Below are 26,621 nucleotides of genomic sequence, written 5' to 3'. Positions count from 1 at the left end.
ATTGAAGAATTGACTCAGTATAAATCACATTGTGTGATTCACCTCCCCATTCTCCCTCTGACTTTCACCAGTCAGAGACAGAGAGACAGAGTGGGCTATTCAACTGCAGAACCCAGCACGTGCACCCTCTACTCCAAATACACAGATCGACACACAGCATCAGCAGTGTTCAACCACCGCTCCCACCTTCCCTCAGTCCTCCCCAGACCCAGGGGATGGAGCCCAGTTGAATATCCAGACTCAATACCTCAGGACCACCCCATGACAATAATGCCTCAGCCCATTCCCAGGCCCAGAATGGATGCCTGGCCGAAGGGTCAGATGGTGCTGGAGATAAATCCAACCACACCCCCATTCCGGGATCAGCCGAAATATATCCAGGCTGACAGTGCACTGAGGGAGAGCCGCACTGTCAGAGGGTCAGTGCTGAGGGAGAGCCGCACTGTCGGAGGGTCAGTGCTGAGAGGGAGTGGGCACTGTCAGAGGGTCATTGCTGAGGGAGTGGGCACTGTCAGAGGGTCAGTGCTGAGGGAGTGCCGCACTGTCAGAGGGTCAGTGCTGAGGGAGTGGACACAGTCGGAGGGTCAGTGCTGAGGGAATGCAGCACGGTCGGAGGGTCAGTGCTGAGGGAGCGCCGCACTGTCGGAGGGTCAGTGCTGAGGGAGTGGGCACTGTCGGTGGGTCAGTGCTGAGGGAAGTGGGCACTGTCGGAGGGTCAGTGCTGAGGGAGCGCCGCACTGTCGGAGGGTCAGTGCTGAGGGAGTGGGCACTGATGTCTGTAACTGGGGGTGGAGGGGAAGTGGGTAAAGGGTTAATCCTCACTGGGAATCCAGTGCCTGATGTCTGAACTGGGGAGGGGAGGTGAGTAAAGGGTTAATCCTCACTGGGAACCCATTGCCTGGTGTCTGTAACTGGGGGCATGGGGAGGAGGGTAAAGGGTTAATCCTCACTGGGAACTAGGCCGGGGGGGGGGGGGTGGGGAGAGGAGCAGTATACTCTGATGGAGGGATTTGAACTCCCTGATTAGGGATTTGTTTGCAGCGTCTGTCTCTCTCTCTCTCTCTCTGTGTGTGAGGGAACCCACTCATTCTGAAACTGAGCTTCAAGGCTGGGTTTCTCAGTTGTGTTTCTAAGCACTGAGAGCTGTAATTCACTTTCAGTATCAAATCGCTGTACCCCTGATGGAACAGCACTTGGGGGTCTGGGTGGGAGACGGTGACAGTGGGGTGGGGTTTGTGTGTGGGGGTGGGGAGGGGAGAGTGCAGAAGGGAAGGATTGAGGTGGTTGGTGGGGGGGGGGGGGGGGGGGGAAGGTTTGCTGTTGGTGGAATCGATTGCAAACATCTCATAAACAATTTTCGCTTGGCTTTTATCAGCTCAGGTTTCTGTTCCTCGCTCTCTGAGCCCTGGAATAGGCCGGTTATCGGAAACCACGAGTGATATCCGTGGGACTGGGTCAAAGGTGAACAGCTCACTGCTCGTCCTTCAGCGCTCCCCCTCCCCATCCCCTCACCCTGCTTCCAAAATGCTCCCTCACGGATACCCCCAGAGAATTCCCCTGAAACCATCGGATACAGGAGCAGCATTAGGCCATTCAGCCCTTCAAATCTGCTATGCCGTTCGATCCCGACTGACACTGTTTCTCAATCCCACTCTCCCTGTAACCCTCGAACCCCTCACTAATCAGGAACCTCTCTATCGCTGGCTCAACACCTGGTTAGAGTCCAACAGGTTTATTCGGAAGCACTAGCTTTCGGAGCGCTGCTCCTTCGTCAGGTGGTTGTGGAGTAAGCTAGTGCTTCCAAATAAACCTGTTGGACTATAACCTCGTGTCGTGTAACTTTTAACTTTGTCCGTTCCAGTCCAACATCGGCATCTCCAAATCTTAAACACACTCAGTGACGCGTCCCCCACATCCCTCTGCAGCAATGATTCCCACAGATTCCCACACCCTCCGGCTGAAGAAATTCCTCCCTATCTCAGTTCCAAAGGGTGGTCCCTTCCCCCTGAGGTCGTGCCCTCGGGCCCTGGTCTCTCCTCCTGGTGGGAATATCTTCTCTGTGCCCACTCTATCCAGGCCCCCCTCAGTGTTCTGTAAGGCTCAATCAGATCCCTCATTCCTGATGAAGGGCTTTTCCCCGAAACCTCGATTTTCCTGCTCCTCGGATGCTGCCTGACCTGCTGTGCTTTTCCAGCATCACTCTCTAATCTTGACTCTGATCTCCAGCCCTCACTCTCGCCTGCTCAATCAGATCCCTCCTCGTCCTTCTCAACCTCATCAAGTCCAGGCTCAGGGTCCTCAACCTCTCCTCGTACGACACACCCTCCATCCCCAGGATCCTTCTTGTAAACCCCCTCTGGGCCCCCTCCAAGGCCAGCACATCCTTCCTCAGATACGGGGCCCACAATATTCCCAATGCGGGCTGACCAGGGCCTTGTACAGCCTCAGCAGGTCATCCCTACTCTGGGATTTGAACACTCTGAAGACGAACGGTAACATTGCATTTACTGTCCTCACTGCCAACTGAACCTGCCTGTCAAGTTCCTCAGAGTGACGATAATCGACAATCCCATCCTGGACCACTCACGGAGGTGTGAAAGGTCAATGAGTCACAGCAAGGCCTCCTCTTCCCCAGGAGCCTCAGGCAATCCCACCTGTCCATACGGACCCTCACCGACTGCTACAGACGCCCCATTGAGAGGGTACTGTCCGGGGGGGTGACACGGCCCTGGTATGGAACCGCTCTGCCCAGGGACGGTGAGAAACTACAGAAGGTGGTGGGCACAGCCCAGACCATCACGGGAACCAACCTCCCATCCACGGACTCCCATCGGGAAGGGAGCCAACATCCTCACAGGGCCCTCCCACCCCGGTTATAATCCCCTCCAACCCCGTCCGTCAGGCAGAAGGTACGGGAGCTTGAACACACACACCGACAGGTTCAGGAACAGCTTCTTCCCCGCTGTCACTAGACTAACGAACGGATCTCTCAAATTTCACATCCAACACCAATCTCGCTTTGTGTGTCCCCTTCCCTGCAGCTCTGTCCCCCTGCTCTGATCTATCGCCCCGTGATCTTTGTACGGTGTGATCTGTCTGCACTGCACGCAAAACAAAACCTTTCACTGTACTCAGGTACATGCGGCAGTAATAAATCAAATCAAATTAACTAGAAGACAATCCTGAACCAGGACTCCACGGTCCCTTTGTGCTTCCAATTTCGGAAACCTTTCCCCATGTAGTCCATGCCTCTCTGCTTCCTACCAAAGGTCATGACCTCACACTTTCCACACTGTACTCCACCTGCCACTTCTTTGCCCACTCCCCGAACCTGTCCAATTCCTTCTGTGGCCTCCCTGCTCCCTCAGTACCACCCTCCCTCCACCCTATCTTTGTGTCATCTACAAACTTAGCAACAATGTCCTTGGTTCCTGTGTCCAGATCGTTATTGTGTAACGTGAATCGTTGCGGTCCCAACACTGAGCCCTGCGGATCTCCACTAGTCACCAGTTGCCATCCTGAGAACGAGCCCTTTATCCCCACTCTCTGCCTCCTGCCAACCCTCTGTCCAGGCCAGGACCTTTCCCCGAACACCACGGGCTCTTATCTTCATTAACAGCCTCCTGTGCAGCTCCTGGTCAAAGACCTCCTGGGAATCCTGATAGATCACCTCGACCTGGTCTCCTTTGTCTAAGTTGCTCATTACCTCCTTGAAGAATTCTAACAGATTTTTCAGGAATCACCCCCCCCCCCCCCCCACCAATGGTGAAACCGTGCTGACTCGGCCTTATTTGACCATGTTCTCCAATATCTCACCCTTAATAACGGACTCTCTAACCTCACCAATGACCAAGGTCAGACTAACCTGACGAGAGTCTCCTGTCTTCTGGGGGATCAGTCGTCCTCTGCCCCTCCAACTTAATGTATGGGGCGGGGGGGGGGGGGGGGGAGGGGAGGAGTGCAGTTGTCACCCTGAGGTGAGATCTTTTACCTCCAACCACACAATATCGCTCCCAACCAGTGAGACTCCCTCACCTCTCTGTAACCTCCTCCAGCCCCTGCACCCCCTCCCTATCTCCGTAACCCCCTCCAGCCCCCTACACCCCCTCCCTATCTCTGTAACCCCCTGCAGCCCCTACACCCCCTCCCTATCTCTGTAATCCCCTCCAGTCCCTTCACCCCCTCCCTATCTCTGTAACCCCCTCCAGCCCCCTACACCCCCCTCCCTATCTCTGTAACCCCCTCCAGCCCCTACACCCACTCCCTATCTCTGTAACCCCCTCCAGTCCCTACACCCCCTCCCTATTTCTGTAACCCCCTCCAGCCCCTACACCCCCTCCCTATCTCTGTAACCCCCTCCAGTCCCTACACCCCTCCCTATCTCTGTAACCTCCTCCAGCCCCTACACCCCCTCCCTATCTCTGTAACCCCCTCCAGACCCCTACACCCCCTCCCTATCTCTGTAACCCCCTATAGCCCCTACACCCCCTCCCTATCTCTGTAACCCCCTCCAGCCCCTACACCCCCTCCCTATCTCTGTAACCCCCTCCAGCCCCTACACCTCATCCCTATCTCTGTAACCCCCTCCAGCCCCTACACCTCATCCCTATCTCTGTAACCCCCTCCAGCCCCCCTACACTCCCTCCCTATCTCTGTAACCCCCTCCAGTCCCTACACCTCCTCCCTATCTCTGTAACCCCCTCCAGCCCCCTACACCCCCTCCCTATCTCTGTAACCCCCTATAGGCCCTACACCCCCTCCCTATCTCTGTAACCCCCTCCAGCCCCTACACCCCCCTCCCTATCTCTGTAACCCCCTCCAGCCCCCTACACACCCCTCCCTATCTCTGTAACCCCCTCCAGTCCCTACACCTCCTCCCTATCTCTGTAACCCCCTCCAGCCCCCTACACCCCCCTCCCTATCTCTGTAACCCCCTATAGGCCCTACACCCCCTCCCTATCTCTGTAACCCCCTCCAGCCCCCTACACCCCCTCCCTATCTCTGTAACCCCCTCCAGCCCCTACACCCCCTCCCTATCTCTGTAACCCCCTCCAGTCCCCTACACCCCCTCCCTATCTCTGTAACCCCCTCCAGTCCCTACACCCCCCTCCCTATCTCTGTAACCCCCTCCAGCCCCTACACCCCCTCCCTATCTCTGTAACCCCCTCCAGCCCCTACACCCCCCTCCCTATCTCTGTAACCCCCTCCAGTCCCTACACCCCCTCCCTATCTCTGTAACCCCCCTCCCAGGTCTCTCTAATGCCCCCATTCTGTGTGAAATACGGGGAGAGAGAGAGACCGAGACAGAGGGAGTGAGTTGAAGGGAGCCACAGGGAGGGAGATAAGGAAAGGGAGCCACAGGGAAGCTGTGTAACTAAGCAAAAAACTGAGGATTTGGAAAGCTTTATAGAATGTTATAAGTTGCGGTGTGGGGAGGGGTGGATAGCACAATTGGAATGCCAAAGGGCTGAATGGCCTCAGTGTGTGAATTAGCCTGTAATGTGACTGACATTTCCTCATTACTTGCTGCAGGGTTGTAGACTGTGACGGGAGGTCAAGGCCACAGAGGTAGCTCTGAGCTGGGACGGGTCTGGTTTGTTATGGGAAAGGAAGGGTTTCTGACTGAGACAGCCTTCTGCTGGCAGGTGCTGGCCTGGGGCTGTCCCTGTGAGAGAGTGTCGGGCGGGGGGGGGGGAGGTGTGAGGGGGAGAGAGTGCACTCAGTACTGTACACACACTGACACTCTGACTGAACTTCAGGCCCCGAGTTACAGAACGGATTGACTCATATGGAGGGGGAGAAAAACAGAGAGAGGTGGAGGGAGACACACACACACACACACACACAGACACACACACACGGACCGAGATCGAAACAGGGTGAGGGAGAGAGATAGACCACATGGGGAGAAAGACACTGAAAGAACTTTACAGACACAGACTGTGTGTACACACACAGACACAGACAGACGAACACACAGACACAGATACAGGGGTACACACACAGGCACAGACAGACACACAGACAAACACACACACAGACAGACACATGCACACAGACAGACACAGAGACACAGATACACACAGAGGCAGACAGACACAGACACACACACACACACACAGACAGACACAGACACACACACACAGACACACAGACACACACAGAAACAGATACACACAGGCACACACATACAGACACTGACAGAAACAGACACAGACATATACACAAGCGCACACACACAGACACACACATACAGACACTGACTGCAACAGACAGAGACAGACACACAGACACACACACACACAGACACTGACCGCAACAGACACACACACACAGACACTGACTGCAACAGACAGAGACCCACACACAGACACAGACACAAACCCACACAGACACTGACAGAAACAGACATAGACATATACACACAGGTACACACACACACAGAAACAGACACATATACACAAGCACACATGTAAACATGCACATACATATACAAACTAAGAGAGACACAGAGAGATACAGACAAACATACACACATACGCACACACTCAGATATGCAGATCAAGAGTGAGAGAGACACAGAGAGAAACACACACCCACAGTGAATCAATCCATCCTTTTCAAGAGTGTCACACCCCCACACAGACAGACACAGACACAGACACAGACACAGACACAGAGAGGTATAGGCAGAGTGGATCCACAGCTGGAGTGGGATAGGCCCCTGTGGGGGAGTGGGATAGGCCCCAGGGGGGACTGGAATAGGCCCCAGGGGGGAGTGGGGTAGGCCCCGGTGGGGGGGGTGGGATAGGCTCCGGTTGGGGGGGGGGAGGGGGGGAGGTGGTGGGATAGGCCCCGGGGGGGGGAGGGGAGTGGAGTGGAGTGGGATAGGGCCCGGGAAGTGTGGGATAGGGCCCGGGGAGAGTGGGGTAGGGGCCCTGAGAGGGTGGGGTAGGGCCCTGAGAGGGAGTGGGATAGGCCCCTGAATTTCCTGAAGAAGGGTCTATGTCCGAAACGTCGATTCTCCTTCGCCTTGGATGCTGCCTGACCTGCTGCGCTTTTCCAGCAACACATTTTTAAGCTCTGATCCTCACTCTCTCCCAGGGGGGAGTGGGATAGGCCCCGGGACGGAGTGGGATAAGCCCTGGGGGGGGGGGGGGGGGGGGGGAGAGTGGGATATGCTCCAGGGGAGTGGGATAGGCCTCGGGGAGTGAGACAGGCCTGTCTCACTCCCTCGGAGAAAGTGAGGACTGCAGATAGTGGAGATCAGAGTCGAGGGGGCGGTGCTGGAAAAGCACAAGCCGGTCAGGCAACACCCAGCGCCACACTCTCGACTCTCTGATCTCCCCTGTTCCTCGGATAGTGCCGGGCCTGCTGGGCTTTTCCAGCACCACACTCTGGACTCTGTGGCTCAATCCCTGCAGATTCTGGGTGTGGCTCATTGGCCGGACATTTCAGGGAGCAAGGACAGAATATCCTGTACCTTGGAGTGAGGGAAGGGCAAGATAAGGGAGTCAAGCCTTGACACAAGTCAGACATGCATTCCTGAGCAGGTTTATCCTTGACTGAGTCAACAAGGCCTCAGGCTGCAGTTCTGCACTCAGTCCCCCGAGAGACACAGAAAGAGAGAGAGAGAGAGAGCCCTGATCTCAGTGCCGGTGTCTATTGTTTTTCTTGTCTCTATCTGGTATTCACCTGTCTATCGGACGCAGCAGTCCCACATCCTCTCGGTCTGAGGGACAGCGGAGGGGGAACAGAGGATGGAGGGAGAGGCAGAGGGAGCAGGCTTTCGAAGAGGTACTAGGCCAAGCTGCTGCACACTTGAGCTTCCCTCCGGCCTACAGCGATGGTGAACCCTGAGGGGGGGCGGGGGAGGGGGGGGGGGGTGCTGGGGCGGGGGGGGGGGAGGGGGGGTGGTGCGGGGGGGGTGCTGGGGGCGGGGGGGGGGGTGGTGCTGGGCCGGGGTGCCACATGTTGGCCCACAATTGGCATTGTCCGCTCGCCTCCAATTACAAAAAAAACTTCGGGCTGGATTGAGAGGAAGAGGGAGAGAGGAGATGGTCGTATAACAAGGGCAAATCCACCACGACCCCAGAGAGGACATCGAATGAAAACACCTACACAAGGAAGGCCATGTCAATGGAGAGAGAGAGAGAGAGAGCAAGAGAGAAGCCCTCACACACACAGGGCACAGAGACAGAGAGAGAGACCCTCACACACAGGGCACAGAGAGAGAGAGAGAGAGAGAGACCCTCACACACACAGGGCACAGAGAGAGAGAGAGACCCTCACACACAGGGCACAGAGACAGAGAGAGAGACCCTCACACACACAGGGCACAGAGAGAGAGAGAGAGAGACCCTCACACACAGGGCACAGAGAGAGAGAGAGAGACCCTCACACACACAGGGCACAGAGAGAGAGAGAGAGAGAGAGAGAGAGACCCTCACACACACAGGGCACAGAGAGAGAGAGAGAGAGACCCTCACACACAGGGCACAGAGACAGAGAGAGAGACCCTCACACACACAGGGACAGAGAGAGAGAGAGAGAGAGACCCTTGCACACAGGGCACATAGAGAGAGAGAGAGAGAGACCCTCACACACAGGGCACAGAGAGAGAGAGACCCTCACACACACAGGGCACAGAGAGAGAGAGAGACCCTCACACACAGGGCACAGAGACAGAGAGAGAGACCCTCACACACACAGGGCACAGAGAGAGAGAGAGAGAGAGAGAGACCCTCACACACACAGGGCACAGAGAGAGAGAGAGAGAGAGAGAGAGACCCTCACACACAGGGCACAGAGACAGAGAGAGAGACCCTCACACACACAGGGACAGAGAGAGAGAGAGAGAGAGACCCTTGCACACAGGGCACATAGAGAGAGAGAGAGAGAGACCCTCACACACAGGGCACAGAGAGAGAGAGAGACTCCCACACACAGGGCACAGAGAGAGACCCTCACACACAGGGCACAGAGACAGAGAGAGACTCCCACACACACAGGGCACAGAGAGAGAGAGACCCTCACACACAGGACACAGAGAGAGAGAGAGAGAGAGAGAGAGAGAGACCCTCACACACAGGACACAGAGACAGAGAGAGAGAGAGACCCTCACATACAGGGCACAGAGAGACAGAGAGAGAGAGAGACCCTCACATACAGGGCACAAGAGAGAGAGAGAGAGAGGCCCTCACACACACAGGGCACAGGGAGAGAGAGAGAGACCCTCACACACACACGGCACAGAGAGAGAGAGAGAGAGAGAGACCCTCACACACAGGACACAGAGAGAGAGAGAGAGAGAGAGAGAGACCCTCACATACAGGGCACAGGGAGAGAGAGAGAGAGAGAGAGAGACCCTCACATACAGGGCACAGAGAGAGAGAGAGAGAGAGAGGCCCTCACACACAGGACACAGAGAGAGAGAGAGAGAGAGAGAGACCCTCACACACACAGGGCACAGAGAGAGAGAGAGAGAGACCCTCACACACACAGGGCACAGGGAGAGAGAGAGAGACCCCTCACACACACAGGACACAGAGAGAGAGAGAGAGAGACCCTCACATACAGGGCACAGAGAGAGAGAGAGAGAGGGAGAGGCCCTCACACACAGGACACAGAGAGAGAGAGAGAGAGAGACCCTCACACACACAGGGCACAGAGAGAGAGAGAGAGACCCTCACACACACAGGGCACAGGGAGAGAGAGAGAGACCCTCACACACACAGGACACAGAGACAGAGAGAGAGAGAGAGAGACCCTCACATACAGGGCACAGAGAGAGAGAGAGAGGCCCTCACACACAGGACACAGAGACAGAGAGAGAGAGAGAGACCCTCACACACAGGGCACAGAGAGAGAGAGAGAGAGACCCCTCACACACACAGGGCACAGGGGAGAGAGAGAGAGACCCTCACACACACAGGACACAGAGACAGAGAGAGAGAGAGAGAGACCCTCACACACAGGGCACAGAGACAGAGAGAGAGAGAGAGAGACCCTCACACACAGGACACAGAGAGAGAGAGAGAGAGAGAGACCCTCACACACACAGGGCACAGAGAGAGAGAGAGAGAGAGAGACCCTCACACACAGGGCACAGAGACAGAGAGAGAGACCCTCACACACACAGGGACAGAGAGAGAGAGAGAGAGAGAGAGGTCCTCACACACAGGGCACAGAGAGAGAGAGAGAGAGAGAGAGAGAGGCCCTCACACACACAGGGCACAGAGAGAGAGAGAGAGAGAGACCCTCACACACAGGGCACAGAGAGAGAGAGACCCTCACACACAGGGCACAGAGAGAGACCCTCACACACAGGGCACAGAGAGAGAGAGAGACTCTCACACACACAGGGCACAGAGAGAGAGAGACCCTCACACACAGGACACAGAGAGAGACCCTCACACACAGGGCACAGAGACAGAGAGAGACTCTCACACACACAGGGCACAGAGAGAGAGAGACCCTCACACACAGGACACAGAGAGAGACCCTCACACACACAGGGCACAGAGACAGAGAGAGACTCTCACACACACAGGGCACAGAGACAGAGAGAGACCCTCACACACACAGGGCACAGAGAGAGAGAGAGAGAGACCCTCACACACACAGGGCACAGAGAGAGAGAGAGAGAGAGACCCTCACACACACAGGGCACAGAGAGAGAGAGAGGCCCTCACACACACAGGGCACAGAGAGAGAGAGACCCTCACACACAGGGCACAGAGACAGAGAGAGAGACCCTCACACACACAGGGCACAGAGAGAGAGAGACCCTCACACACACAGGGCACAGAGAGAGAGAGAGAGAGAGAGACCCTCACACACAGGACACAGAGACAGAGAGAGAGAGAGACCCTCACAAACAGGGCACAGAGACAGAGAGAGAGAGAGAGAGGCCCTCACACACAGGACACAGAGACAGAGAGAGAGACCCTCACACACAGGGCACAGAGACAGAGAGAGAGACCCTCACACACACAGGGCACAGGGAGAGAGAGAGAGACCCTCACACACACAGGGCACAGAGAGAGAGAGAGAGAGGCCCTCACACACACAGGGCACAGAGAGAGAGAGACCCTCACACACAGGGCACAGAGACAGAGAGAGAGACCCTCACACACACAGGGCACAGAGAGAGAGAGACCCTCACACACAGGACACAGAGAGAGAGAGAGAGACCCTCACACACACAGGGCACAGAGAGAGAGAGAGAGACCCTCACACACACAGGGCACAGAGAGAGAGAGACCCTCACACACAGGGCACAGAGACAGAGAGAGAGACCCTCACACACACAGGGCACAGAGAGAGAGAGACCCTCACACACAGGACACAGAGAGAGAGAGAGAGAGAGAGAGAGAGAGACCCTCACACACAGGACACAGAGACAGAGAGAGAGAGAGAGAGACCCTCACATACAGGGCACAGAGAGAGAGAGAGAGAGAGAGACCCTCACACACACAGGGCACAGGGAGAGAGAGAGAGACCCTCACACACACAGGGCACAGAGAGAGAGAGAGAGAGAGAGAGAGAGACCCTCACACACACAGGGCACAGAGAGAGAGAGAGAGAGAGAGAGACCCTCACACACAGGGCACAGAGAGAGAGAGAGAGAGAGACCCTCACACACACAGGGCACAGGGAGAGAGAGAGAGACCCTCACACACAGGGCACAGAGAGAGAGAGAGAGACCCTCACACACACAGGGCACAGAGAGAGAGAGAGAGAGAGAGAGAGACCCTCACACACACAGGGCACAGGGAGAGAGAGAGAGACCCTCACACACACAGGGCACAGAGACAGAGAGAGAGACCCTCACACACACAGGGCACAGAGACAGAGAGAGAGACCCTCACACACACAGGGCACAGGGAGAGAGAGAGAGAGAGAGAGACCCTCACACACAGGGCACAGAGAGAGAGAGAGACCCGCACTGTGACCCTGTCTAAACCCAAATGCACCTCGGCTGGTAACGTTAGCTCGAGCCTGTGATAGGCTGAACCAAGGCAAAAGGATCAGTCAGAGCACACAGAAGGTCTGAGGGGACGGGCCCATTTCAGATAATCCAGCAACCCATCCACCCCCAACAGTACACAATCTCCAACACCATCGCAAATTAGCCCCTACCTCCCCCAACACCTCACCACCAGAGGGGGTTACAGAGATAGGGAGGGGGTGTAGGGGCTGGAGGGGGTTACAGAGATAGGGAGGGGGTGTAGGGGCTGGAGGGGGTTACAGAGATAGGGAGGGGGTGTAGGGGCTGGAGGGGGTTACAGAGATAGGGAGGGGGTGTAGGGGCTGGAGGGGGTTACAGAGATAGGGAGGCGGTGTAGGGGCAGGAGGAAGTTACAGAGATATATATTTACTCTGTATCTAACCCTGTGCTGTCCCTGTCCTGCGAGGGGGATGGTGCAGAGGGAACTCTTTATTCAGAAGCCGTTGAGCAATTGCTAACTGATGATGAAAGTGTCTGTTCGTGTGTAAGGGAAAATCCCAGAGAGTTCTCCTGAAAGACATGTTGAACACCAGGTCCTGATAACTGAGATCACAGTAAAATAAGACAATGGTTTGTTTATCAGACTCACTCTGGCATTCGGTGTGTTTGCTCAGTGACTGTGCTTTATATGCTGGCCTCAATCCCAGCATCTCCTGATTATTTTGCCCTCCTGTCTGGCCTGTGGCCAGTCCAACACAACACACACTTTTTGGCAGCTCCTCCACTGCTGAGGGAGTGGGCACTGTCAGAGGGTCAGTGCTGAGGGAGTGCTGCACTGTCAGAGGGTCAGTGCTGAGGGAGTGCTGCACTGTCGGAGGGTCAGTGCTGAGGGAGTGCTGCACTGTCGGAGGGTCAGTGCTGAGGGAGTGGGCACTGTCAGAGGGTCAGTGCTGAGGGAGTGCTGCACTGTCAGAGGGTCAGTGCTGAGGGAGTGCTGCACTGTCGGAGGGTCAGTGCTGAGGGAGTGCCGCACTGTCAGAGGGTCAGTGCTGAGGGCGTGGGCACTGTCGAGGGTCAGTGCTGAGGGAGTGCCGCACTGTCAGAGGGTCAGTGCTGAGGGAGTGCCGCACTGTCAGAGGGTCAGTGCTGAGGGAGTGCCGCACTGTCGGAGGGTCAGTGCTGAGGGAGAGGGCACTGTCAGAGGGTCAGTGCTGAGGGAGTGGGCACTGTCGGAGGGTCAGTGCTGAGGGAGTGGGCACTGTCGGAGGGTCAGTGCTGAGGGAGTGGGCACTGTCGGAGGGTCAGTGCTGAGGGAGTGGGCACTGTCGGAGGGTCAGTGCTGAGGGAGTGGGCACTGTCGGAGGGTCACTGCTGAGGGGGTGGGCACTGTCAGAGGGTCAGTGCTGAGGGAGTGGGCACTGTTGGTCAGTCAGTACTGAAATCACCTTACGGTCTGGAGCCCTGCATCTTTCACCCTTTGATGGGCAGGGACAGTGACGACACATGACTGGGGAACGTTTTCTCAAATCTCTTCGACGGCATTACCTTTCCCTCTCTAAAGGAGACGTCTCCAGTTTCTCCCACCTACCCTCATCACTGAAGCTTCTCATCTCAGTGTCCATTCCTGCAACTCGGATCTGCACTCTCTCTCTCCATGGCGTACACACGTCCTTCTTAAACTGAGGAGTGGACAATACTCCAACTGAAGACTATCTCGAACATGTTCAACATCACCTTCCTGCTCTTGTACTCTGTGCCCATATCAAAACAAACCAGACACTGTCTGCTTTGTATCATCTCCGAATATTGACAATTCTCTCTGAACGTCATCTGCACCCTGTCCCCAGCACAGAAGGATCCCACGTGATTGGTGTACATCCAGAAAAGCAAGGATCCCATTAAAACTACATTCTCCAGCTCCTCAAAACATCCACTATTCTTCCTCACTGCCACAGCAACATGACTGCACTTTTCACCACATCATCGCAAACGTGTGGAAGGAGGCCATTCAGCCCATCAGGTCCACACTGACCCTCCAAAGAGCATCACACTCAGACCCAGCCACTTATTCCATCCCTGCATTTCCCATGGCCCAACCCACCCTAACCTGCACATCCCTGGACACTATGGGACAATTTCCCATGGCCAATCCACCTTAACCTGCACATCCCTGGACACTATGGGACAATTCCCCATGGCCAATCCACCCTAAGCTGCACATCCCTGGGCACTATGGGACAATTTCCCATGGCCAATCCACCCTAACCTGCACATCCCTGGGCACTATGGGGCAATTTCCCATGGCCAATCCACCCTAACCTGTACATCCCTGGACACTATGGGACAATTTCCCATGGCCAATCCACCTTAACCTGCACATCCCTGGACACTATGGGACAATTTCCCATGGCCAATCCACCCTAACCTGCACATCCCTGGGGCACTATGGGACAATTTCCCATGGCCAATCCACCCTAACCTGCACATCCCTGGGCACTATGGGACAATTCCCCATGGCCAATCCACCCTAAGCTGCACATCCCTGGGCACTATGGGACAATTTCCCATGGCCAATCCACCCTAACCTGCACATCCCTGGGCACTATGGGACAATTTCCCATGGCCAATCCACCCTAACCTGCACATCCCTGGGCACTATGGGACAATTTCCCATGGCCAATCCACCCTAACCTGCACATCTTTGGACTGTGGGAGGAAACTGGAACCCCCGAAGGAAAACCACATGGGGGGGGAATGTGCAAAATATGCACAGACAGCCACCCGAGGGTGAAATCGAACCCGGGTCCCTGGCGCCAGGAGGCAGCAGTGCTAACCATTGAGCCACCGTGACACCCCACGGCTGCAGGTCCCATTGAGTCTGTTGTTTCTCCCTGTTGGTGTCGGGTTAGTGACGTGAAGGGCGGATGTGACCGGGTGAGCGAGTCACCTGCGTTTCCTTTCTCTATCGCCCGGGGCGGCGGGGTGGGGGTGGGGGGTGTGTGGTGGGGAAGAGGGGAAATGAAACGAGTCATTCCAAGCAACGACCAGATTCCGAGTATCCGCTCAGTGCTCGGTCAGCTCCCCCTTGTATGGCTGGAAATCAGCCGCTGCCAGACATCCCACTGTTTCCCCCTCCGCACCCTCTCTCCTTCCCATTGCCTGCCCCCTCCCACCTGGGCGCCATGCCCCACCCCGCCTCACAAAATCGCCCCGGCTGGGGAAGGGGCTAGACAAGGGCAGAAGAACGAGGTGGGGGGGGGCGGGGTGGGGTGGGGGGATTCTTATAGAAACGTATAAAATGATGAAGGGAATAGATAAGATCGAGGTCGAGGGGATGTTCCCACTGGCAGCTGTAACTAGGACAAGAGGATCGAGCCTCCAGATTGGAGTGAGCAGGTTTCGGACTGAATTCAGAAGGAACCTCTTCACCCAGAGGATTGGGAATCTGTGGAATTCCCTGCCCAGGGAAGTCGTTGATGGTATTTCAGTGAAGGTGTTTAAAAGCTGAGTTAGGTTTGAGCAATGAAGGGATTCAGGGTTACGGTGAGAGGGCGGAGAAGTGGAGCTGAGCTCATGAAAAGATCAGCCATGGGCTTATTGGCTGGCAGAGCGGGCTCGAAGGGGCCGAATGGCCTCCTCCTGCACCTAGTTCTTATGCTTGTCTCAATCTGGGAGGCCAAGGCGTTCTGAAGCATTTCCTGGCCGAGAGGGAGAGGGTCTGAGGAGGGAAGTCGGGGGGTACGCTGAAAGAGTGTTCGGTGGGTGATATCTCACTTATCCTGGGGACAGGTTCGGGGTGCTGGTAGGGGAGGGTGAAGGGGTTGTGGAGGAGATATTATGGAGCGTTCCCAGGGATGGGGGGGTTGGAGTAAAACTTTCCAATAGTGTGCCTTTGGTGCAGGACATGGAATTGCATCGATATCAGCAGGCACCCTGTATCTATTGTCCTATATTCATTCAGGCCATCTCTGGAGAGGACAGCATTCGCTTCCCATCCCTCACTTATTCAAGGGGCCTGGAATCATCGAGGTGTCCAGCACGGAAACAGGCCCTTCGGCCCAACTCGTCTGTGCTGACCTAGCTATCTTAACTTAATCCAGTCCCATTAGCCAGCGCCCAGCCCATATCCCTCCAAACCCTTCCTATTTATATCCCCATCCAGATGCCTTTTAAATGCTGTCATTGTACCAGCCTCCACCACTTCCTCTGGCAGCTCATTCCATACACGTACCCCACCCTCTGGGTGAAAAAGTTACCTCTCAGTTCCCTTTTATATCTTTCCCCTCTCACCCTAAACCTATGCCCCTCTAGTTCTGGACTCCCCCCACCCCAGGGGGAAAAGACCTTGTCTATTTATCCTAACCATGCCCCTCGTGGTTTTATAAACCTCTAGTTCTGGACTCCCCCACCCCAGGGGGAAAAGACCTTGTCTATTTACCCTATCCATGCCCCTCATGATTTTATAAACCTCTAAGAGGTCACCCCCTCAGCCTCAGGCAGCCCCAGCCTGTTCAGCCTCTCCCTTTAGCTCAAATCCTCCAACCCTGGCAACATCCTTGCAAATCTTTTCAGTTAAGAGTCAACCTGTGGGCCTGCAGTTATGTGTAGGCCCAGCCTGGGGAAGGATGGCAGGTTCCTTCCCCAGTAGACACGGATGAACCAGATGGGATTCTTCCTGACAATGGATTCATGGTCGTCCCTGGTCTCCAAACACCAGAGTATTTTTCTATTGGGCTCAAATTGCACCGTCTGCCCCAGGTGGGATTTGAACCCAGGTCCCCGTGACATTATCCGCCTCTCCGGGCAGATAACCCAGTGGTCACACCGTTCGGCCATTGCTTCCTCATGTCTGGTGGAGATTGTGGCCTTCAGTCTCAATAGATGTCCCTGCCCTCAGGGAGCTAGGAGAGACCAGCAGGGGTTAGGGAGGGCCCACATAGGAGGAGAAACTGTTCTCCTCTCCATCTCACCATTACAGTGCAGAATAAAGGCCTTCAGCCCATCGTCTGGGCCCCTATCACCCTGCGATTGCCAATCTGCAAAACACAACACGCCCTCTCTCTACGCACCCAGCAGCCCCCACTGTCCTGCGGCTGACTACCTCAACTCCCCCTCTCACTCCCCCAAGGTCCTGGGCCTCCTCCATCGCCAAACCCTCACCACCCGACGCCTGGAGGAAGAACGCCTCATCTTCCACCCTCCAACCACATGGGATCAGCATCCACTTTACCAGTTTCCTCATCTCCCCTCCTCCCACCTCATCCCAGATCCAACCCTCCAACTCGGCACCGCCCTCTTGAATGGTCCGACCTGTCCGTCTCCCTTCCCACCTGGTGGAACAGTCCCTGAAGGTTGGGAGGCAGGGGGAGCAAGCAGTGAGGGGGAGCTGATGACGTGCTGGCCTTCCGAGCGAGAGGATTGGAGTATCGCAGTGAGGGCGTCCTGCTGCAGTTACCCAGGGCCTCGCTGAGGCCACTCCTTGAGGACTGTGTGCAGTTTCGGTCTCCTAGTCTTGAGGGAGGGACATTCCCGCTATTGAGGGATCCCAGCGAAGGTTCAGCAGACTGATTCCCGGGACTGACACATGAGGGAAAGCTGGATCGACTGGGCTTGGACTCACTGGAATTTAGGGGAATGTGGGGGGGTGGATTCTCATAGAAACATATACAATCCTGATGGGACTGGGACAGGCTGGATGTGGGAGAAATGTTGGGAAAATCCAGAACTAGGGGGTCACAGTCGAAGACTAAAGGGGGAAGCCATTCCGGATTGAGATGAGGGAGAATTTCTTCACTCAGGGAGTTGGGAATCTGTGGAATTCTGTCCCACAGGAAGCTGTTGAGGGCCAGTTCATTAGATATATCCAAGAGGGAGCTGAATGTGGATCATGGGGCTAAAGGGATCAAGGGGAGAGGGTGGGAATGGGATCCTGAGATTGCATTGGATTGGTGGTGCAGGCTGGAAGGGCCGAATGGCCTACTCCTGCATCTATTGTCTATGTTTCTGTGTAAAGTGCTCAGAATGGGACTCCACACTTTGTCTGAAGATTACTTTGACCTATGAGCTTTCCCCGCGCCCTCTCTCTCTATCACTGATAAAACATTGGGTGTTATTTTAATCTCAAGCTCCCGTTTGCTCCCTGTCGTTTCTCAGTAAGAACACCCTGACCTGGTCCTCTCAAACATTAATTGAGATTCCTCTTTTGGGTGGATCTACATGGAAAATAGGCAATGTTGCCTGACAAGAGATTACTCATTAACTGGCTGGTTTACTCACAACTCAAGTGGAAACAGGCTGATGTTTAAAACAAGTCTCATTTCCTCTCCCGCCTTTCAGAAGGTCAACGAGGAACGTATTGAATCCTGACAGTGCAGCCCGAGGCCATTTGGTCCCTCGTCTCTCTGCAGCCCACTGACTCTCTCCAGCGTGCTGTCTGACCATCATGCCGTCCTGCACCCCCATTCCTTTCCAAGCAACCGTCGAACAGAGAACATTCCGGAGCAGTCCAGGCCCTTCGGCCCTCGATGTTTGTGCTGACCTGTGATGCCAATCTGAAGCCCAGCTCAGCGAGCGAAGCTACATCCAAAACCTCAACCTGAGCTACAAATCTTCTCAAAACTCACTGAAGCCCATCTACCCTACACTATTCCATTCTCATCCATATGCCGACCCAATGACCATTTAAACGCCCTTAAAGTTGCTGAGTCTACTACTGTTACAGGCAGTGCGTTCCACACCCCTCCTACTCTCTGAGTAAAGACACTACCTCTGATATCTGTCCTATATCTATCACCCCTCAGTTTAAAGCTGTGTCCCTTCGTGCTGACCATCACCATCTGAGGAAAAAGGCTCTCCCTGTCCACCCGATCTAACCCTCGGATTATCTTGTATGTCTCGAATAAGTCACCTCTCAACCTTCTCTCGAATGAAAACAGTCTCAAGTCCCTCAGCCTTTCCTCATAAGACCTTCCCTCCGTACCATCCTGGGAAATCTCCTCTGCACCTTCTCCAAAGCTTCCCCATCCTTCCGATAACGTGGTGACTAGAACTGACCCATCCAATATCTCAATAGCACCTATCTCCATGACGCCACCAGGCAGTGCGTTCCAGACATTAACAAACTCGCCGCGTTAGAAAGATTCTCTCTCACAACATCGCAACCTTTCACAAACTGCACCTTTGTACACTCAGTCTTTTAACACAGCAGAACAATTTCCCCCAACATGTGCGTGTCTCTCTCCTGTGTATGGGTGTGTCTCTCTCTCTCTCTATCTCTTTTGTCTGTTGATTTCTCTCCCTTGCATGTGTACCTCTCTCTAACTTTTATGTATTTGGCTCTCTCCCTCTTTCTCTTACATGTCTGTGTTAATCTCTTTCTTCTCTCTCGCTCTCTCTCTTTGTCTGTCTCTCCCTCTCTCTCACCTCACTCTGTTGTGCTTCTCTCTCTCTCCTGTGGCTCTCTCCTGTTTCCCTCACTCTCTTTTATCGCCCTCTCTTCTGTCTATCTCTTCCTTGTGCCTCTGTCTCATGTGTCACTCTTTCTTCTGTGTGTGTGTCTCTCTCTCTCTCTCTCTCTCATGTCTCGCTCATTTGTGTCCCTCTCCTCTCTCTCTCTCCCCTTGTCTCTCTCTCTTGTATCTCTCTCTCACTCTCTCTCTCTCACATCTCTCTCCTCTGTGTGTCTCTCTCTATCCTGGGTGTCTCTAGTGGGTGGGTGTTAATCTCTCTACTGTGTGTGTCTTTCTCTGTCTGTATGTGTGTGTCTCTTTCTCTCTCTCTCTCTCTCTCCTGTGTCTCTCTCCCTCTCTCCCCCATGTCTCTGCCCTGTGTGTATGTGTGTCTCTCTCCCTCTCTCACCCCCGTGTCTCTGCCCTGTGAGTGTGTTGATATCTCTCCCTCTCTCTCCCCCGTGTCTCTGCCCTGTGAGTGTGTTAATATCTCTCCCTCTCTCTCCCCCTGTGTCTCTGCCCTGTGAGTGTGTGTTAATATCTCTCTCTCCCCCGTGTCTCTGCCCTGTGAGTGTGTGTTAATATCTCTCTCTCCCCCATGTCTCTGCTCTGTGAGTGTGTGTTAATATCTCTCTCTCCCCCGTGTCTCTGCCCTGTGAGTGTGTTAATATCTCTCCCTCTCTCTCCCCCCGTGTCTCTGCCCTGTGAGTGTGTGTTAATATCTCTCTCTCCCCCGTGTCCCTGCCCTGTGAGTGTGTTAATATCTCTCCCTCTCTCTCCCCCCGTGTCCCTGCCCTGTGAGTGTGTGTTAATATCTCTCCCTCTCTCTCTCCCCCGTGTCTCTGCCCTGTGAGTGTGTGTTAATATCTCTCTCTCCCCTGTGTCTCTGCCCTGTGAGTGTGTGTTAATATCTCTCTCTCCCCCGTGTCTCTGCCCTGTGAGTGTGTTAATATCTCTCCCTCTCTCTCTCCCCGTGTCTCTGCCCTGTGAGTGTGTGTTAATATCTCTCTCTCCCCCGTGTCCCTGCCCTGTGAGTGTGTTAATATCTCTCCCTCTCTCTCCCCCCGTGTCTCTGCCCTGTGAGTGTGTGTTAATATCTCTCTCTCCCGCGTGTCTCTGCCCTGTGAGTGTGTGTTAATATCTCTCTCTCCCCCATGTCTCTGCCCTGTGAGTGTGTGTTAATATCTCTCTCTCCCCCGTGTCTCTGCCCTGTGAGTGTGTGTTAATATCTCTCTCTCCCCCGTGTCTCTGCCCTGTGAGTGTGTTAATATCTCTCCCTCTCTCTCTCCCCCCGTGTCTCTGCCCTGTGAGTGTGTGTTAATATCTCTCTCTCCCCCGTGTCTCTGCCCTGTGAGTGTGTTAATATCTCTCCCTCTCTCTCCCCCGTGTCTCTGCCCTGTGAGTGTGTTAATATCTCTCTCTCCCGCGTGTCTCTGCCCTGTGAGTGTGTTAATATCTCTCCCTCTCTCTCCCCGCGTGTCTCTGCCCTGTGAGTGTGTTAATATCTCTCTCTCCCCCGTGTCTCTGCCCTGTGAGTGTGTTAATATCTCTCCCTCTCTCTCCCCCCGTGTCTCTGCCCTGTGAGTGTGTTAATATCTCTCTCTCCCCCGTGTCTCTGCCCTGTGAGTGTGTTAATATCTCTCCCTCTCTCTCCCCCCGTGTCTCTGCCCTGTGAGTGTGCATTAATCTCCCTCTCTCTGTCTCAGTCTGTTTCGGACCCTTACCTGTCGAAGGTTATTGTAAATATCCAGGTCCTTTCTCCCCAGCTGGAGGAGTTGGATGAGTTTATCGACCATTGCGCTGTCCTCCTGGACCACAGCAATGTGCAGGGGCCTGAACACAACGAGAAAGACAGACATAGAGTGAGGTCAGCTTGGCTCCGCACCCCCCCTGGATTCCACACCTCGAATCAAAGCTAATCAAAGCTGACAGACCAGGGCTGTTCCGAACCTCAGAGATCAGGCGTTATCTGTTCAACAGGAACAGGAGGCCATTCAGCCCCCCTCCTCCAGCCTGTTACACAGGAACAGGAGGCCATTCAGCCCCCCCTCCTCCAGCCTGTTACACAGGAACAGGAGGCCATTCAGCCTCCCTAACCCAGCCTGTTACACAGGAACAGGAGGCCCTCCTCTAGCCTGCTACACAGGAACAGGAGGCCATTCTACCCTCCTCCTCCAGCCTGTTACACAGGAACAGGAGGTCATTCAGCCCCTCTCCTCCAGCCTGTTAGATATGGTTTTGCCCCTGCAGTTGGCAAAAAACAAGGAGGCGGGAGATGGCTGAGTGAGACAGAGAGACTGAGCCTTGGCACACTGTGTGAGGAGAAGCAGGGGCAAGGACTTTGGTATGCTTTCCTTTATTGGTCAGAGTATTGAGTACAGGAGTTGGGAGGTCATGTTGCGGCTGTACAGGACATTGGTTAGGCCAGTGTTGGAATATTGTGTGCAATTCTGGTCTCCTTCCGATCGGAAAGATGTTGTGAAACTTGAAAGGGCTCAGAAAAGATTTCCCAGGATGTTGCCAGGGTTGGAGGGTTTGAGCTACAGGGAGAGGCTGAACAGGCTGGGGCTGTTTTCCCTGGAGCGTCGGAGGCTGAGGGGTGACCTTATAGAGGTTTATAAAATCATGAGGGGCATGGATAGGGTAAATAGACAAGGTCTTTTCCCTGGGGTGGGGGAGTCCAGAACTAGAGGGGCATAGGTTTAGGGTGAGAGGGGAAAGATATAAAAGGGATCTAAGAATCATTGAATCCCTCCAGCGTGGATACAGGACATGCAACCAATCGAGTCTACACCAACCCTCTGAAGAGCATCCCTCTCCCTAAACCATCCCAAAAACCCTGCATTTCCCATGGCTAATCCATGTAACCTACACAACTCTGGACGCTGAGGGAGTGCCGCACTGTCAGAGGGTCAGTGCTGAGGGAGTGCCGCACTGTCGGAGGGTCAGTGCTGAGGGAGTGCCGCACTGTCGGAGGGTCAGTGCTGAGGGAGTGCCGCACTGTCGGAGGGTCAGTGCTGAGGGAGTGCCGCACTGTCGGAGGGTCAGTGCTGAGGGAGTGCCGCACTGTCAGAGGGTCAGTGCTGAGGGAGTGCCGCACTGTCAGAGGGTCAGTGCTGAGGGAGTGCCGCACTGTCAGAGGGTCAGTGCTGAGGGAATGGGCACTGTCGGAGGGTCAGTGCTGAGGGGGTGCTGCACTGTCGGAGGGTCAGTGCTGAGGGAGTGCCGCACTGTCAGAGGGTCAGTGCTGAGGGAGTGCCACACTATCGGAGGGTCAGTGCTGAGGGAGTGGGCACTGTCGGAGGGTCAGTGCTGAGGGAGTGGGCACTGTCGGAGGGTCAGTGCTGAGGGAGTGGGCACTGTCGGAGGGTCAGTGCTGAGGGAGTGGGCACTGTCGGAGGGTCAGTCCTGAGGGAGTGCCGCACTGTCGGAGGGTCAGTGCTGAGGGAGTGGGCACTGTCAGAGGGTCAGTGCTGAGGGAGTGGGCACTGTCGGAGGGTCAGTGCTGTGGGAGTGCCGCACTGTCGGAGGGTCAGTGCTGTGGGAGTGCCGCACTGTCGGAGGGTCAGTGCTGTGGGTTAGCCCTCCCTGTCTGTCATTCTCTAACCCCCATATCAACAAATCCCATCAATCCCAATTCTTTCCCGGAGTCTGAGCAAGTGGTGAGACCAGGGAAGGAGCCGTTAGTGCCCGGACCCAGACACTGTTCAACAAACACCACGTGACCAGGTGGGAGTAGGAGCAGACGAAGCCACATTCACCCAAGAGCAAAATGCCGGGGAAACGATGGGGCCAGGTCCTCTGGGTCTGATGGGATACATCCCGGAATGTTCAAGGAAGTAGCTGAAGGTAAGATCGGAAATGGAGGAGGTGAGAGGGAGGACTAGGAACCTCAGAGCGAGTGGGTGACCCAGGAGCACTGAGATGCGGAGGAATCTCTTCAGCTGGAGGGTGAGGAATCTGTGGGACTCCCTCCCACAGAGTGCCGTGGGGGACACGTCACTGAGTGTGTTTAAGACAGAGATGGACCGGTTCCTGGTTAGTGAGAGGGAGGTCGAGGGTTACAGGGAGAAGGCGGGAGAATGGGGTCGGGAAACACGTCATCCAGGATCGAATGGCAGAGCAGACTCAATGGGCCGAATGGCCCAGTTTCTGCTGTTGCGCCTTCTGGTCTGATGTTTAGCCTTGATGCTGTGAACTCTAGACTATCAATCCCAGAGACCCAGGAACGTTCTTGGAATCCAGCTTCCAACCCTGCAGATGGCGGGAGATAGAATTCAACGAGTCAAAATGGGAATTCAGCGGGGAAGATGACCATGAATCCATTGCTGATTATTGGGAAAAACCCCAGCTGGGTCACTCATGTCCTTCAGGTCAAGAAACAGCCATCCTTACCTGGTCTGGGCCTACACGTGACTCCAGACCCCACAGCCGTGTGGCTGTCTCTGAACTGATTCGGACAGCTGATTAATGTTGATCTAGCCCGGGATGCCCCCGTGCTAGGAGTGAAGAATGAAAATGAAAGCGGATTCTCTGGTCCTGCTGCAGTTACCCAGGGCCTAGCTGAGGCCACTCCTTGAGGACTGTGTCTAGTTTCGGTCTCCTGGTCTTGAGGGAGGGACATTCCCGCTATTGAGGGATCCCAGCGAAGGTTCAGCAGACTGATTCCCGGGACTGACACATGAGGGAAGGCTGGATCGACTGGGCTTGGACTCACTGGAATTTCGGGGAATGTGGGGGTGGATTCTCGTAGAAACATATACAATCCTGATGGGACTGGACAGGCTGGATGTGGGAGAAATGTTGGGAAAATCCAGAACTAGGGGGTCACAGTCTAAGACTAAAGGGGGAAGCCATTCCGGACTGAGATGAGGGAGAATTTCTTCACTCAGGGAGTTGGGAACCTGTGGAATTCTCTCCCACAGGAAGCTGCTGGGGGCCAGTTCATTGGATATGTCCAAGAGGGAGCTGGAATAGGGGACTAAAGGGATCAAGGGGTATGGGGAGAGGGTGCGAATGGGATACAATTTGGTTCTGTTGAAATGTGGCAGTTCAATTCTCATGGAGTCCTGTTAAAAGAATCCTGCAGAATTGCAGCATGGTTTCAACTAAAGGGACAGGAATTGTGTTATCACCAACACACACCTTAAACGTTTGTGCTTTAGAAACAGTGTCCCCATTCGTCAATCGTGTTACAGCGATGAATTCTCATGAACAAAATGCGCGTCACCACAGAACGACCTCTACTGAGATTGCCACGATCGTACGGGCTGGTGGTCCAGGCTCAAAGGGCCGAAAGGACTACGCCTGCAACTATTTCGTTGTGGCACAGTGGCTCAGTGGGTTAGCACCGCTGCCTCCCGGCGCCAGGGACCCCAGGTTCGATCCCACCCTCGGGCGACTGTCTGTGTGGAGTTTGCACATTCTCCCCGTGTCTGCGTGGGTTTGCTCCGGGTGCTCCAGTTTCCTCCCACAGTCCAAAGGTGTGCAGGTTAGGGTGGATTGTCCATGGGAAATTGTCCCATAGTGCCCAGGGATGTGCAGGTTAGGGTGGATTAGTCAGGGGTAAATGTCGAGTAATAGGGTCGGGGGAATGGGACTGGGTGTGTTACTCTTCGGAGGGTCGCTGTTGATGACTTGGGCTGAATAACGAGAGGTCACTGTTTCAAGGTGAGAGGTGGAAAGTTTAAGGAGGATACATGCTTTAAGTGCTTCCCTCAGAGGGTGGTGGGCGTCTGGAACGCGTTGCCAGCAGAGGTGGGAGAGGCAGGCACGGTAGATTCATTCAAGATGCGTCTGAACAGATGTATGAGTCGGTGGGGAGCAGAGGGGTACCGATGACAATAGGTTTAGACAGTAGATTTGGATCGGCTCAGTCTTGGAGGGCCGAAGGGCCTGTTCCTGGGCTGTAACGTTTCTTTGTTCTTTGATCTTGAATGGCTTGTTTCCACTGAGTCAGGATTCTATGATTCTATGACTTTCTGTGTTTAATCTCACTTAGACTCTGGAAAATATCCAGAGGGTTGGAGAATTGCCAGTGGAACACCTTTATTTGAACAGGGAGCGAAAATAACCATGAACCAATTCGTTCAACATCTGTTATTTGGGAATGTACATTACTTAATGTGATAAATAAGGTCAGAATGGATTTCGAAGTCCCTTGTTGATCAGAACAGAGGACTGGCGAATCAGAAGTAGACAGTGATAACGAGGGCTGGGGGCTGTTTGAACTCGATCGCAGTGAGGGAAGGGAATATGCTATCCTCATAAAGGTGGGTGTGGGAGGGAACCGAGGTGCTGAGGGCAGCACTGAATCTGCACAGGGATTGAGCCAGGTTCAGGTGGAATATAACGTGGGGAAATGTGACTTCATACAATCCCGACAGTGTGGAAGCAGGCCATTTGGCCCATCAAGGCCACACCCTCCCTCCGAAGGGTATCCCACCCAAACCCATTACTCTGCATTTACCCCTGACTTAATCCACCCTAACCTGCACACCCCTGGGCACTATGGGACAATTTCCCACGGCCAATCCACCCTAACCTGCACATCTTTGGACTGTGGGAGGAAACCGGAGCACCCGGAGGAAACCCACACAGACGCGGGGAGAATGTGCAAACTCCACACAGGCAGTCGCCTGAGGGTGGGATCGAACCCAGGTCCCTGGCACTGGGAGGCAGCAGTGCTAACCACTGAGCCAAGGTGCACATTGACAGGAAGACTGGAGGAGCTGAATATTATTTAAATGGAGTAAGCCTGCAGAAAGACTTCCAGAACCGAGACTGGATCAGTATCAGCTCGCATCCCGGGTTGAGTGGGTGATAGGGGAAGGAAATCAGATGCTGACCTTTCTTTTATGGGGGCGATGGATGGTTAGAAGATTGGCTGGGGGGGAGGGGCGGGGGTTTGGCTAAAACAGTCCATGGCACTGTCTGACCTCAGAGCGAAGGGTTTTGGGGACTGCGTAACCAAGAAACCAAAGGTTTGGTGCTGGAAAACCACAGCAGGTCAGGCAGCGTCCGACGAGCAGGAGAGTCGATGTTCCGGGCATCAGGTCTGGAGGAAGCTGGAGGGGGGGGGGATCGAGGGTCCTGAGGGAGGGTTGCCGAAACCGAAATGGCGGCTCTGATTTCTCTCCGTGAGAGGCCGCCCGACCGGCTGTGCTTTTCCAGCAACTTTCCTTTCTGTTTCTGACTCACAGCATCCACATTTTTTATTA

At 54.7% G+C, this 26,621-nt stretch overlaps 1 protein-coding gene across 1 annotated transcript in view; it reads right to left on the bottom strand.

Moving 5' to 3' along the window:
* Nucleotides 1-26,621, bottom strand: part of bcl3 (BCL3 transcription coactivator) — a 178,165-nt gene that overhangs the window by 24,087 nt on the left and 127,457 nt on the right. Inside the window, exon 5 of the mRNA XM_072553674.1 lies at nt 21,126-21,234. Within this exon, the coding sequence (XP_072409775.1) occupies nt 21,126-21,234 (109 nt within the window). The remainder of the gene's footprint in view (nt 1-21,125; nt 21,235-26,621) is intronic.

Source organism: Chiloscyllium punctatum, chromosome 34, assembly GCF_047496795.1.
Source record: "Chiloscyllium punctatum isolate Juve2018m chromosome 34, sChiPun1.3, whole genome shotgun sequence".
NCBI classification, from domain to species: Eukaryota; Metazoa; Chordata; class Chondrichthyes; order Orectolobiformes; family Hemiscylliidae; genus Chiloscyllium; species Chiloscyllium punctatum.
The sequence above is the reverse complement of the archived record's forward strand: the minus strand, read 5'-3'. Positions and strand labels throughout refer to the sequence as shown.